Source organism: Pteropus alecto, unplaced genomic scaffold (assembly GCF_000325575.1).
Source record: "Pteropus alecto unplaced genomic scaffold, ASM32557v1 scaffold71, whole genome shotgun sequence".
Classification (NCBI taxonomy): Eukaryota; Metazoa; Chordata; class Mammalia; order Chiroptera; family Pteropodidae; genus Pteropus; species Pteropus alecto.
The window spans coordinates 8,953,494-8,967,485 of record NW_006433024.1 but is presented as its reverse complement, the minus strand read 5'-3'; the positions used below and the strand labels follow the sequence as shown (position 1 = coordinate 8,967,485).

At 31.0% G+C, this 13,992-nt stretch overlaps 1 protein-coding gene across 2 annotated transcripts in view; it reads right to left on the bottom strand.

Annotated features, from left to right (window-relative positions):
• ELP4 (elongator acetyltransferase complex subunit 4) overlaps nt 1-13,992 on the bottom strand; it is a 196,702-nt gene that overhangs the window by 169,679 nt on the left and 13,031 nt on the right. For both annotated transcript variants that reach the window (XM_015586315.2, XM_025044148.1), the window contains exon 3: nt 2,571-2,692. In XM_015586315.2, the coding sequence (XP_015441801.1) occupies nt 2,571-2,692 (122 nt within the window). The remainder of the gene's footprint in view (nt 1-2,570; nt 2,693-13,992) is intronic.

Below are 13,992 nucleotides of genomic sequence, written 5' to 3'. Positions count from 1 at the left end.
AGATAAATTTTTCCTGGGAACCACACATTCAACTTTATAGTTAATTTAATATTTAACTTCACTGAAAACATTATTGATTAATATTCAATTATCGTGTAAAGCAACCTTGCTATGCAAACAAAAACAACTCGTTCTAGGCTACTCAAAAATAGATGAATGAAATAAACTTTGAAATGCAGCATCAAATCTGAAATGTTATATAAAGTAATCTAATGCATAAGTCCATTAACTTTTTGTGGCAGCAATTTTACTGTCTTTAACATACAGTAGAAGTGCACATGATAAAGAACAATTCATTTGATGACACTAGAACACATTCTTCAGTTGAAAACACCTATACTAGTCCAGAGCAAGAGAAACCTTTAAAAATATTAAAAATAAATGGTGAAACCATTTTAACATGTATTTCCCCTGAAACATAATACAAATTTAAGTTCCAGGATATTGACTAGCAGGTTATTATAAATTGGATCTCAGTGATAGTAAAAATTCAAATATGGAAAATCAAGTAAAATAGCTGTCAACTGAAACCAACAGTACTTCTGAAGGAAAAATTGACAGATATATTAATCAATGGGAATTTATTTAAAATGATCATCTTTTAAATACTATTTAAGATAAGAGGAAAATATCACCAATGGTTTCTTTTGTTTCTTTGCTTCCAATAAGACAGTATGCATTTACATGTAATGTGACATTCCAGAGGTATAATTTTCATAAAAAAAATTCTAAGTCCAATCAGTTAGTTTAACATTTTTTAGCCAAGATAATCTTTATTTAGATTTTTTATGGAGCAATAGTATCTTAAAAGGTATTATTCCTACATCTTTGAAATACAAAGTAATGTACTTTTTAAAAAATTGATATAAAATAAATGCTAATTAGCAGTACACTATCTAGAATAGACTAATGTAAATACAGGTTCACTGGGCTACGTCAACATTTGGATTTATTTATATTGAGTATATGGTAGTCTAAACTTAGAAACAATATTGATCAGGTAAGATGACTTGTTTCCATCACTTTTGATTGTAAAAAACTAGGAGTCTTTAAACTTGGGGTATATGAAGACTTTCAAAGAAGCAAATGATCATGATATTTTTACAGGAATCAATTCCTTGATCTTCAGCTTTCACAAGTACTCAGACAGAAAACCGACTCTTTAGAGAATGTGCCGATGACAGAAGTGCAGGTTCCCCCTTTTCCATTTCCTTTCAAATCACCCTTTTCTCACTTTACAAATGAAAGATTTACTTCTCATTTCCTAAGTATAAAAACTTCCAGAGCACAAAAGAAATAATTTAAAAAATATCTATTTGGTACAGAAAATGTGAATGCTCTAACAATTGAAGAAATTACTCTTTTTTCATTGTTTTCAGCAAAATTTTAGGTGAACTTGATAGACCAGACAAATAATTTAAAACAATTTATGATGACAGACATGTTGTGAATTTTTTTGGTGTATACTGTGCAGAAAAAGTAAAAAAAAATTGAGGGACACTGAAACAACAAAACATCTATTTTCTTTTACTTAATTGTGAACAGCTCACATCCATAAAAACAAAAAATATGAATATAATTGATGCTGAATACTGTCCCATTTTAGCAATATTTATCCACTGATACATCTTAATGAAGCAATGTATTATAAAAATTTTTGTCTATTGATACATTGCATGTAATGTTAATTGTAATAACTGAACTGAGAAGAAATGTGTTTAACACAAATTCTTTTGAGACAAGAAGTTTAAAATAAATTTAAATATGAATTTTTTTGTTACAGAAAAACCATCATAAGGTTATTAATAAATATTTTGAACATAAGACATATAGAAGTTTGTTGTTGTTTGTTGACAGTTACTGTAAATCAGTATTAATTACGCTATAAATTCTTTATAAATGACTTAGTCATTTGCCATTTTGCAGACTATGCATGGATATGAAAACATCCTATGGAAAAAAATAAGTTTAGATTATGAATTCTATTTAAATAATGCCTTAAATTAAGTTTCTATTCTGGACAAAAAAATTAAGATTTCTAAAAGTCAGAATTGCCCTGTCTGATGCTTAAAAAAGACACAGTATTTTTATCACATATTTTATTATTGCATATTTCTTGAAGAGAATAATTGCTAGTATATTTAAAGCAAAATAATATCAATAAATGAGTACTTAATTTCTGTATCTTTCTTCTAATTTATACCTTTGGGACATTGGTATATAATATCTGATCATATTCTGCAGTCATTTTTCTTTACTTAACTTTTTAGAGTTCTCTTATTATCATGACTATAACTTTATTTATTGTCAGTTTTTAATAGCTTATTCATTTTTCTCAACTTAAGTTAAAAAAAATTGTTCAAGAACACTAATTCAAAAGTGAAACTATATGCTTAAATAAATTCGATACTTTTCTTTAAGAGAAAAAAATATGTATGGTCTCATTAGTACATTTAAATATAGTTTGCATATATACAAACATATTGTCTTATTTACATCTATAAACAATATTTTTTCATAAAAAATTCAAAACGCAATATTGAATATATAAGATATACTATATTCTGTACCTGTAAAATTTCGGCAGGTTCATCTTTTGCAGATGCAACCAACAAAGTATGCCCACTGATGATTCCTTCTGCCAGGAAATATTTGAAGAGCAAAGGAGAATAAATATTATATTTATCCTCTTCTGTAAAAAAGAAAAAAAATTGTAGTTAGAACTCTACCATTTAACAAGTACACTCAGATGTTTTTATAATTTTTCTCCTTCAAACAAATATATGAGCTGGGGCAATAATTACATCTTCCTAAGGTACAGTGAGATAGATGAAGAAACTTATCTAGATAGTCAGTGGGAAGTAGGTACTTTTAAGAGAGTCTTTCTGATTCCAAAATCATTCTCCATCTACTACACTAACTCTACTGCAAAACGCAGAGCGTTATATACGATTACATCAAAGGAACCAGAAATATTTTTTCTTTGATAAGATTTTCTCAGGCACTGCACCTCTAAAATGGCCATTACTACCTACCAACCAGTTTTTAAACTCACACTTTATTTCTTTCATGTCACAATAATAAAGTGCTTAGTATATGTAGCCTAATGATTAATATTAGTATTAATACTGATACTTCCAAAACTAGTATTATTCTTACATTCTGGTTTTGGGCTTTAAATTCAACAATAATTTAAAATTGAAGATTTTAATTTGACAGTTACTAAATTTGTAATAAATTTTTTCCTAATAATTTACCTGTTATTATTCCCTCATCTTTCCTTCTTTCTGAATTTTAATTTAAAAAAATGATAAATTGGGTTTCTCAGACAAAAATATGTTATAGTTTTGAGATTTTGTTACAGAATGACAACTTGAATATATCTTAATTCTCTTAATATTACTGATAAGCCAAATGCCTACACTTTATCTCAGCTTTTTAATTTTATTCTTTGAACACAACACAAAGAGACAAAGGTAAATTTACTGCATTATCTAAAAAGAGAGTAGCTATTATTAATTTATCCAATCAATATTAATTGAATTCCTATAATATGATAGACATCACCAATATCTGTAAAAATCACACTGTTAATAAATATTCCTAAGAAAGTTTGAACTTGTGGTAATGTTAGCAAAACCTTTTACAACTATATCTGTAAAACTGGGATAAAACGTCATTAAAAAATAATTATTTGAAGGCCCTGGAAAGCAATGAAAAGCAAGAAGTCATCACCTCAGTTTCCTTTTGAAAGACAGTGATCATGCCATGTAAGAATCTCCTAACCTTCTTTAGCTTTGGAAACCTTAAATCATATCCTTTCCAGGTTAAGGTGGCAGAATACAGAGTTCAGTGTTGTCAAAACAGCTGAATGTTTAGGGGGAAAATCCTGGAAGAGAGCTCCAGAAGGTTTTATCAACTATGCCCAAATCCCTAGTTGACCATCAAGTTATGCGTGAGTTGGAGGAATAAACTGCAAGCAAAAGAAAAGAGAATAGGATAAAGCTGAAAGACATAACTGAATCATGTGAGATTTGCACATTTGCTGCTCCTTTGGAGGTATGTTTTTCCCAAGCTTAGAGGAGAATCTTGTACAATGGAAAGCTGAAGTCTGTTGACAAAACAGGAGCGAAGACCATAAAAAGTGTGAGCCCCCAAATCTCAGTATAAATTTTGTACAGATATTTAACTGTTGAGTAAACTTTGTGATTGCAGGGGACAACCCCATGTGACCAGGCTAAAAAAGCAACATCATGAAGCTGGAAAAACTGGGTAGAGATAATATCTGCTTCATGGTATACCAAAGTGAGAGCTAATAATTTAAGCCCAGACAAGTTAACTGTCTATTAAAACAAAAAACTAGAAATCTCCAGAAAAACAATGAAATTCAGAATCGTTACAATGTATTATTTACAACATGCAGATTTCAACCAAAAATTACTGAATATGACCCATAATAAGGAAAACACAACCTACAGAAACTCCAAATGGGTTCAAAAGTTGAATTTAAAAGAAAGACTTCTAGGCATCTATTATATATATGTATATTCAAAGAATTAAAGTGTATTTAAAGTATTAAAGAAAATACGGCATCAATAAGTAAACAGAAAAAATATAGAGAAATGAAAACTATAAAAATGAACCAGATAGAAAATTTATATCTTAAATCATAATTCCTTAAATGAAAAATTTACTTGGTGATCTCACAAGTAAATTAAAGATAAAAGAAGGGAAAATAATAATAAACTTGAAGGCAGATTAACAGAAATTATGTAATCTACAGAACAAAAAAATAATGAAAATTAAACAGAATCCTAGGCACATGTGGACCAACAGAGAGAAGCCCAACAAATATTTAATTGTCCTAGATATTGAGAGACAGAACAAAGCAGAAACAATATTTAAAGAAATGATAGCCAAAAATTCCCCAAATTTGATGAAAATATTCAGTTACAGATCCAAGAAGCACAAGAAACCTCTACTAGGATTAATGTGAAAAAAATCAATTCTAAGAATATCAGAATAAATCTTGGAAGCGGCAGGGAAAATGACATATGACATATGGGGGTAAATAACACAATTAACAACTGATTTCTCAACAGAAACAAGGCCAGAAGAAATGATAATAATCTATTCAAAGAGTTGAAAAGCAAACCCAACTTAGTTAAAAGTTGTAAATTTGCAAAACATATTAAAAAATTGAGGTGAAATATTATTTTCAGATAAAAAAAAACTAGGCAATTCATGGACAGCAGACTTGTACTACAGGTCACTAAAAGCTAAAGGAAAATGACATGACATGGTAACTTGTATTTATAGGAAATAATAAAGAATACAAATAATGATAAATATATGGGAAATTATAAAACATGGTGATCATGAATGTATATATTTATACAGATATATGTATGTATGTGGATAAATTATATTTTCTTTAAATTTCTCTTCAAAGGAAAACTGACAGAACCAATGAGAGATATATATTTGGAGATTTTATCATACATTTCTTAGTAATTGACAGAACTAAAGAGAAAAATCATTAAGAAAATAGAAAACAGAATCTGAACCTCATCAACCACCTTAATCTGATTTGTGCAGTTTCAGAATACACGTTCTATTTTTTAGTGCATCTAGAATGTGCATCAAGAAAAACCATATGCTATTCCAACAAACAAGTATCAGTATACTTCAAAAAATTTAAAATCTTACAGAACATATTCTCAAATTATAATGGAATTCAATTACAATTCAATATTGAAAAGAAATCTAGAAAAACTAGGTATCTTAAAATCAAAGCACAGAAACTAAGTAACTATAGATTAAAAATAAATTAAAAAATTAGAAGATATTTTGAACTAAATGATTATAGAAATACAATATATGAAAAATTTTGAGGAACAGCTAAAGCAGACCATAGAAAAAGATGTATAGCTTTAAATGCTTAATTAGAAAATAAGAGGTCAAATCAATGGGCTTTCATTTTAAAAAGCTAGATAGATAAGTTGATTTAAAAACAAAGGAAATGAAAATAAATAATAAAGAAGGAAAATCAATTAATGAAAAACTGGACCTAAAAATAAAAAGGAGAAAAGTGACATCAAAAGCTGGTTTTATGAAAAGCCTGTTTAATAAAATTGATTGATAAGATTCCACCTAGGCTGATCAGAAAAGAGAACAGACACAAATTATCAACATTGAGAATAAAATAGATTTCACCAAAGATCTTATAAACATTGAAAGCATCAAAATAAGTACTATGAACAAATTATGCCAAAAAAATTTCACAACTAGGAGAAATAGACAAATTTCTTGAAGGATATGGATAAACAAATATGAAAAAAGAAACAGGAAACCAAAATTAAAATCATAATAAAAATTACCCCCTCCACCCATGTATAAAACTTCAGGTGTGGGAGGTGGCGGGCTGGGAACTTTACTAGTAAATCCAAATATTTAAGGAAGAAATACTAATCCTAAAAAACTCAAAAAAAAAAAGGAAACAATTCTCAACTCACTATATATATCCATTATTATTCTGGTACCTAAACCAAAGACTTTTAAAAAGCATAGACTATTTAAGGAAGAAATTATATCAATCTTACAGAAAGTACTCTTTCAGAAAAAAAGGTCGAGAAAAACAATCTTACAGAAAGTACTCTTTCAGAAAAAAAGGTCGAGAAAAACACTTCAAAACTCATTTTATAATGCGTTATAATCTTGAAACCAAAACTAGACCAAGACATCAGAGGGAAAGAAAGCTATAGACTAATATGCTTCATGAACATATATGAAAGTTATTCCTAAGATACTAAAAAATGAAACCCAGATATATTAAATATAAAATAATATGATTAAGTGGGATTTATCACAGAAATGCCAGGTTGGTTTTTGATTTGGTAAATCAATGTACTATAACAACATTAAAAAAGTAAAACCTTATGATCCTTCCAATAGATGCAGAAAAAACATTTGAAAAAATTCAACAGCAATTCATCATAAAAACTTATACCAAAATAGGAATAGAATGAAACCTTTTCAACTGGATAAGTGGCATCTCCAATAAACTTCTAGGTAACAGAATGGTTAAGATGGAATGCTTTCTTCCTGAGATTAGGAACAATGAAAGTATATCCACTCTCACTACTTCTAATCAATATTTTTCAGGAGTTCTTAGCCATGTAATAAGCCAAGAAAAAGAAATGAAAGGCATACAAGTTGGAAAAGATGAAGTAAATCAGTGTTTACATGCAGACATTATCACATATGTAGGATATCTTAAGGAATCTACCAAAAAGGTAATAGGACCTATTAAGGTTCTAGCATGGAAAGTCAATGTATAAAAATCCACTGTACTTCTAAAAACTAGTAGCAAACCCTAAACACTGAAATTTTAAAAATTCCATTCCCAACTGATTCTAAAAATATTTTGGGTAAATTTAACAAAAAATGTGCATGAATTAACTCTACACTGAAAAGTACAAAATATTCTGAGAGAAAGTAAACCTAAATAAATAGAGTGAGATATCATGTTCATGGGATGTTAGACTCAAACCTTTCTAAATTGATCTATAGATTTAAAGGAATTTCAGTGTAAGTCCCAGAAAGCTTTTTGGAGAAATGTAAAATCTAGTTCTAAAATTTACATAGAAATTCAAAGGACCTAGAATAGACAAATTTGAAAAGGAACACATTTAGAGGACTTACTATATGATTTCAAGACTCTATACAGCTACAACAATCAAGGCAATATGGAATTGGCAAGAAGATAAACATATCGATCAATATAAAAGAATAGAGTCCAGAAATAACTGCATAATTGATTTTTGACAAAAGTGAAGAAATAATTGTTTTTTTCAACAAATAATGCTGGAATAACTGGATACCAGTATTAAAACAACAACAACAAAAAACAATCTTACTTCATATTACTCTCAATCCAAAATCAAGAAAATTTTGATCTTACTTCATTCTACTACCCAAATATTACCTTGAAAATTGTTCACAAAAATAAATATAAAAACTGAAACAATAAAACTATTAGAAGAAAGTATAGAGAAAAATCTTTACAACCTTGATATAGATGATTTCTTAGGATAGTACATGGAAGCATGAACCACAAAAGAAAGAAATGAATAATTTTGAAGTTTATCAAAATTTTAAACATTTGCTTTAAAAAGATGCCATAAAAAAGATAAGCTACAGAGAGAAAATATTTGCAATACATATATCTGATAGAGAACTGGCATCCAGTAGATATTTAAAAATTCTTGGAATTCAGTGAAGATAAACTACCCAATATAAACATGAGCAAAAATATTTGAATACATCCTCACAAAAGAAGACATATGAATGGCCAACAGACATATGAAAAGATGTTCAACAGTATTAAACATCAAAACATGTAAATTAAAAATGCTGCTAGAAACCATTACATTCCTACTAAACCAGCTAAAATAAAAATACAATACCAAGTACTAACAAAGATGTGGACACATTAAATGCTCTTCCATTGCTAATGGCAAAGAGTATAGCTACTTTGGACAATAGATTGGCAGTTTCTGATAAAGATAAACATACACTTAGAGAAACCAGCAATTTCGCTCCTGCATATTTTCCCAAAAGAGACAAACACACAGGTCCATACATAGAAATTATACAGAATGTTTATGGTAGCTTTTTATTTTTTATTTTTTTACCAGAATCTAGAAACAACACAAATATCCAACTCATGAATGGAAAAACAAATGGTCCCGTCTCAAATGAAATACTATTCAACAATAAAAGAAATGAATTACTGATATACACCCAACAACATGGATGAATCTCAAAAACATTAAGCTCAGTGAAAAAATCCAGACACAAAAAGTACATATGGCATGATGCCTTTATGTGATATTCTAGAGAAGGCAAAACTAATGTGTAGTGATAGAAAGAAGACATAGATAGGTCTTTGGTGCCAGGAAACTTTTTGGGCACAAGGAAATTTTGGGGGATGATGAAAAGGTTTTATATCTTGATTTCTGTGGTGGTTATATAAATATGTATATTGTAAAAACTCACTAAAATATACAATTAAATTGGGTCCATTTTATTGTATGTAAACTATAATTCAGTAAAGTTGCTTTGTTAAAATAATTTCCTAAGGTGCAAGCAAGTAAAACACCAGGTGGTAACTTGTTTATAAACCGTCTCAGCACAGCAGTTTAATTTTATAAAGAACATTGCTAGTTCTTTAATACCATCCATCACAAGTTAAACATCTACAAATCTAAAAGACACAAAATGGGCTTAATATGAATTTAGGAGCATTTTATGAGTTTTTGTCTGTAAAAGAAAAGAAAAACGCTTTCAATGTCTCTACATTGCTTACAGCTGATGGGTAGAAAATCTAGCAGAGGCAAAATTGTGTGAGATGACCAGCTCTACCTATTGATTAATACGGCTGTCATACTGGGGAAAATGCCCATTTTATATAACTAAGAATTTGTCTTTATTCAACTTTAGAAATAGAAAATCATGTTTTAAAAATGAATTAAATTTATCTTAAATACTATTAAATCAGTTTACAGAAGCAACCATATAAACCAAGGTCATTACAAATCAATTAATGTAAGAAACAAATTTGGTACTAAACTTTTAACTTCTAAGGTTGATATTTTTACAACATAGATAATTTGAACTTTTAAAAAATTCACCAACCACCCATAACCCTCACAAAATGATTGCTAAATTTTTTTTGATTCCTTTTGGTACTTTTTTGTGGATATCTTCTTGTATGGTTATGATTATTACTGAATTTTGTATCCTACTTTTTTCACTTAATCTCACGTTTCATAGTTTTATAACTATCATATTTAAGGATACATAATATTCTGATAAATTTATGTACCATAATTTACTTAGTCACCCCCTACCATGGACTTTTTATGCTGCTTTCAGGCTTCTGTTACTATTAAATACACAATTACAAAGGTGCTTCAAATCCTACACATCCAAGGTGAACTCAGTAACTCATTATTTTATTCCATTCAATTTATTCTCGATACCTCTTCTTTCTCACCAATACTCTTCTCTCATCTTTAAGATCCCATTAAATTCATTTTCAAAGAATTTAATCATTTTCCTCCATGCCAGTGACACTCCCCTAGTTATGCTACCAACAACTCTTGCATACACAACTGCAATTGCCTCTTGCTTATTTATTCGTATCCACTCTACTCCTTCAATTTAGTAATGACTTTTTCAAAATACAAAATAATCACGTCACTTCCCTACTGAATACTTTCCAGTGGTTTCTCATTGCTCTTGGAAGGAAGAAGTAAATGCTTTAACCTGGACTATAGGCTGTACAAGATTGTGGCCAAACAGCAGAGTTCAATGTGCCTAAAAATATTTGTGTTAAAAGTGGTATATACTGCTACTTTCCTCCTTCAAAATGTACACGATTGTTCTTTAACAACTTTTCAGTAAAGAAATAAACTATTATAACTAGAATAAGAATATTTGAAAAGTTAAGGACACATACTACAATACTCAGTATGGGAATGAACTATATTAGACAAGTACTACATAAAGTGGTGAATTTCACTTGTAGATAATCAAAAATATTGGGTGACTTATCATTATGAAGATACAACAATTAAATTAGATGACAGAGTTCTTCTTTTTCTACCTATCTCTTAACCGAGAAGAGGGTTTTGACTTTTTTCTTACCTACACTCCATTCCTACTGATCTTATCTACACTCATAACTTAAATTACCATCTCCAGTAACCATATTGCATCTTAACTTTGGACCATTGCATAAATTACTTCACCTTTTGGCTAGTTAACTCCCTCAAATCCTCCAGGACCCATATTAGGTAACCCCATTTTTGGAGAAGTTTCCCTTAAGGCTGGGCGAGATGATCAGAGTGCTCTGAGAATCTTGTTAACTCCTATAGTAGCATTTAATACACATTACTGAAATTTCCCCACTGAGATACAAGATTCTCATGGCAGAGAATGCATCTTATTGTTATATCTCTAGTACTGGCCACATAGTATACACCTAGTAAATACCTGCAGAATTAATTGAGGGAAAAACAACAAACAAAAATCTATCTCGTCTTATGTATCAGCCAGATCTACTATAGTTTGCCTGAAAACACACCCTTTTATAACACGTGCACACGTGCACACACACATACACATTCTATAATAGCTACCAACCTTAATTTTTAAAAGACTCCTACAAGGCACAAAAAACTAAGAGGAGGAATATTACCTACGTAGGGATTAGCAAAAAAAACTAAGCTCTTCAAGCTGAAAATTATCAAGTTTGTGAAACAAATTTTGAGGTTGTACGATAAGCATTTAATTAATCTATTTAGTGAATCCCCATAACACTGGGCAAACAAAAATGATAATGATGCAACAGAACTGCCAAAAAGCAGATGTAGTTTTGGCCTGAATTAACAGTCTAATTCCTAGGTTGAGAGAGATGATTGTCCTATTCTATTCTAGTAGTCGGCCAGACTGACAATGATATATTTCATTTGAGTATTTACATAAACTAAAGCATCTTCAGAATGTAGTGACCAGGATGGTAAACGGACTTGAAAGCATGAGAAATGAGATATTTAGATTGAAGAAAAAGAGACCCAAAGGATACAGGAGAGTGGTCCTCAAATACTTGATAGGCTATCATATGGAAATGGAATTATACTTGTTCATTATGCCTCCAACGGGTAGAATAAAGCCTAGTGGATAGAAAATAGGAATATCAATTTTCCTTAATATCGAAATCCAAATGAGCTGCCTGTCATTCCACTAAGTCTGCTCTCCAAGTCACCAATGACTTTCTAATTGTCTAATTTCTTGGACTCTTTTAAATCTTTACCTGACTTCATTTGTCTATTGCAGTTAGTACCATGGACAATTTTTTTGGAACTATCCTCTCCCTCCCCACTCGCATTCCCTGTTTGTAAGACACTCCCTGATCCCAGTTTTCCTGCTTCTTTAGCCATCCTTTATATATGCAAATAGTATATACGCAGTTCTCGATTCTTTGGTATAGAAATATAAAATAATTTTATTTTTTTCTAATCACTACTTTACACAATGCTATGAAAATCTTCCTTTTCTCTTAACGACATCTAGAGCTGATTCTTTGATTTTCTCAGCAGTTTCAGTTATTAAAACTTGGAACGGTCAAGTATAAAACTTTACTATTCAGTGCAAAGCTTTTCCTCCTCCTCCTTAAGTGCAGACTAAACATGTGGTTTGATGGTCTTAGTGTGGCAGAGAGGTTCTAAAAGAAAGAAAAGTTCTAAAGTACCTCTGCCCCAATATTCTCTCTCCAAGTCTGTCATTGGAAGAGCAAGGAAAAAGGAGTGGCAGAAATCAACTCACATAATTGGCTGCCTGTTATAGGCAGAGATGTCCCTAGCCTTGCTCTGATCTGGTCTATTTAAGCCTGCTCCTGGTAATCTATGAAGTTATGGTGGTTTCTGTGTAGGTGGTAAGTGTGCTTTTTGTGGGTTGTGCTGTTTCATTCTGGCCCCATTTGTCACCATCAGGTGTTTTTATGGGGGGGTGGGGTGATGGTGGGGGCTGGCCGGTATTCACATTCAGTCTCTTCTGTGGAAATGTTAGCTATCACTGTCATTATTTTTTCAGGTTGTTTACATAATCTATTCCACCAGGCCTCCCTCCTTTTTCTACATCAGACTCAGGAAACAGTCTCGGTGTTCGAGAACGCTGACAAACTCTAGGAGATGTGAGGTGGGCTTTCCCAAGAACTCTCTTGACATGCACTACTCACTGAGGGGGTTGCAGGTTCAAAAGTTAAGCAAGCAATCAGTTGAGACAACAAGAAAGCCAGTCTCTGCTTTTTGCAAGCATCCTTATGTCTATGACTGATGCTCTTTGAATTGTACTCTCTTACTTGCCTGAGCGAGGGGTCACTTTTTACTGTGGACACTGGACACTCCAGTTCTCTCCAATCGATGCCTTCATTGCCTAGTGAGGGTGCTGATGGGAGTGGAGCAATGAGGAAGTAGCTGTGCTAGTTCTTTGGGCCCGAAAGGAGGTGTCTAACTCCAATTGCTAAAAAGAAGGAACTTAAACTTTTGTCTTTTACTCACTTTGGGCTAGCCAACAATTCGAGGGACTCAACAGCTTACTAAAAATAGTAAATAGCTAATCTTATTGACCACTAACTATATATTAAACACAATGCAATGTGTTTCTCGTGCATTAGCTCAATTAATCCTCATAATAACCTTATAAATCTTATTAATAGGTAAAGAAATTAAGGCACAGAGAATGTAAGCAGCTTGCTTAAAGTGACACAGCTAGTAAATAGCAGAGCCATGATTTTATCTAGGCAGCTGATTCCAGAGGCTATAATCTTAATCTTTTTCATGGGTTTATTTTCTTTTCTCCTTTAAATACTGGGGTGTCTAGGTTTTAGACTTTGATTTTTTTTTTTTTTAATTCTAGTTGTTCTTAGACTTTTTTGAAGTCTCAGACCATTCTGGGAATTTGATGTAAGTTATATTTGCCACTCTAAAATTATACACAGTCATACAAAAATTTGCATGTCATTTCAGGGAATTAAGAGAGCCCCAAAGTTCCATCTCTACACCCTTGAGGTCTTATAAACCTTGGCATTCTATTACACGCATATGACTTCAACTAAAAAAAAATATACAAAATAAATAAACATTAGTAAATAATGTTGATAAATCCCAAATATTTTTCTCTAGCCTAAATTTATTAGCCAAATATTCAACTGTCTACTAGGTAGAACTACTTGGAACATAAAATTCATTATGCATAAACTGAACTCATTACTTTACCTCAGTATTTGTTCATTCTCCTACTTTCCTCACTTCACCTGATGGTAGTAACTTCAGACTTTCTCAGGCCAAAAACCTAAGAATCCTTCTATCTCCTGTCTCTCCATCTCCCACACATTTATATAGCAGGGAGTAGAAGTCAATCTTG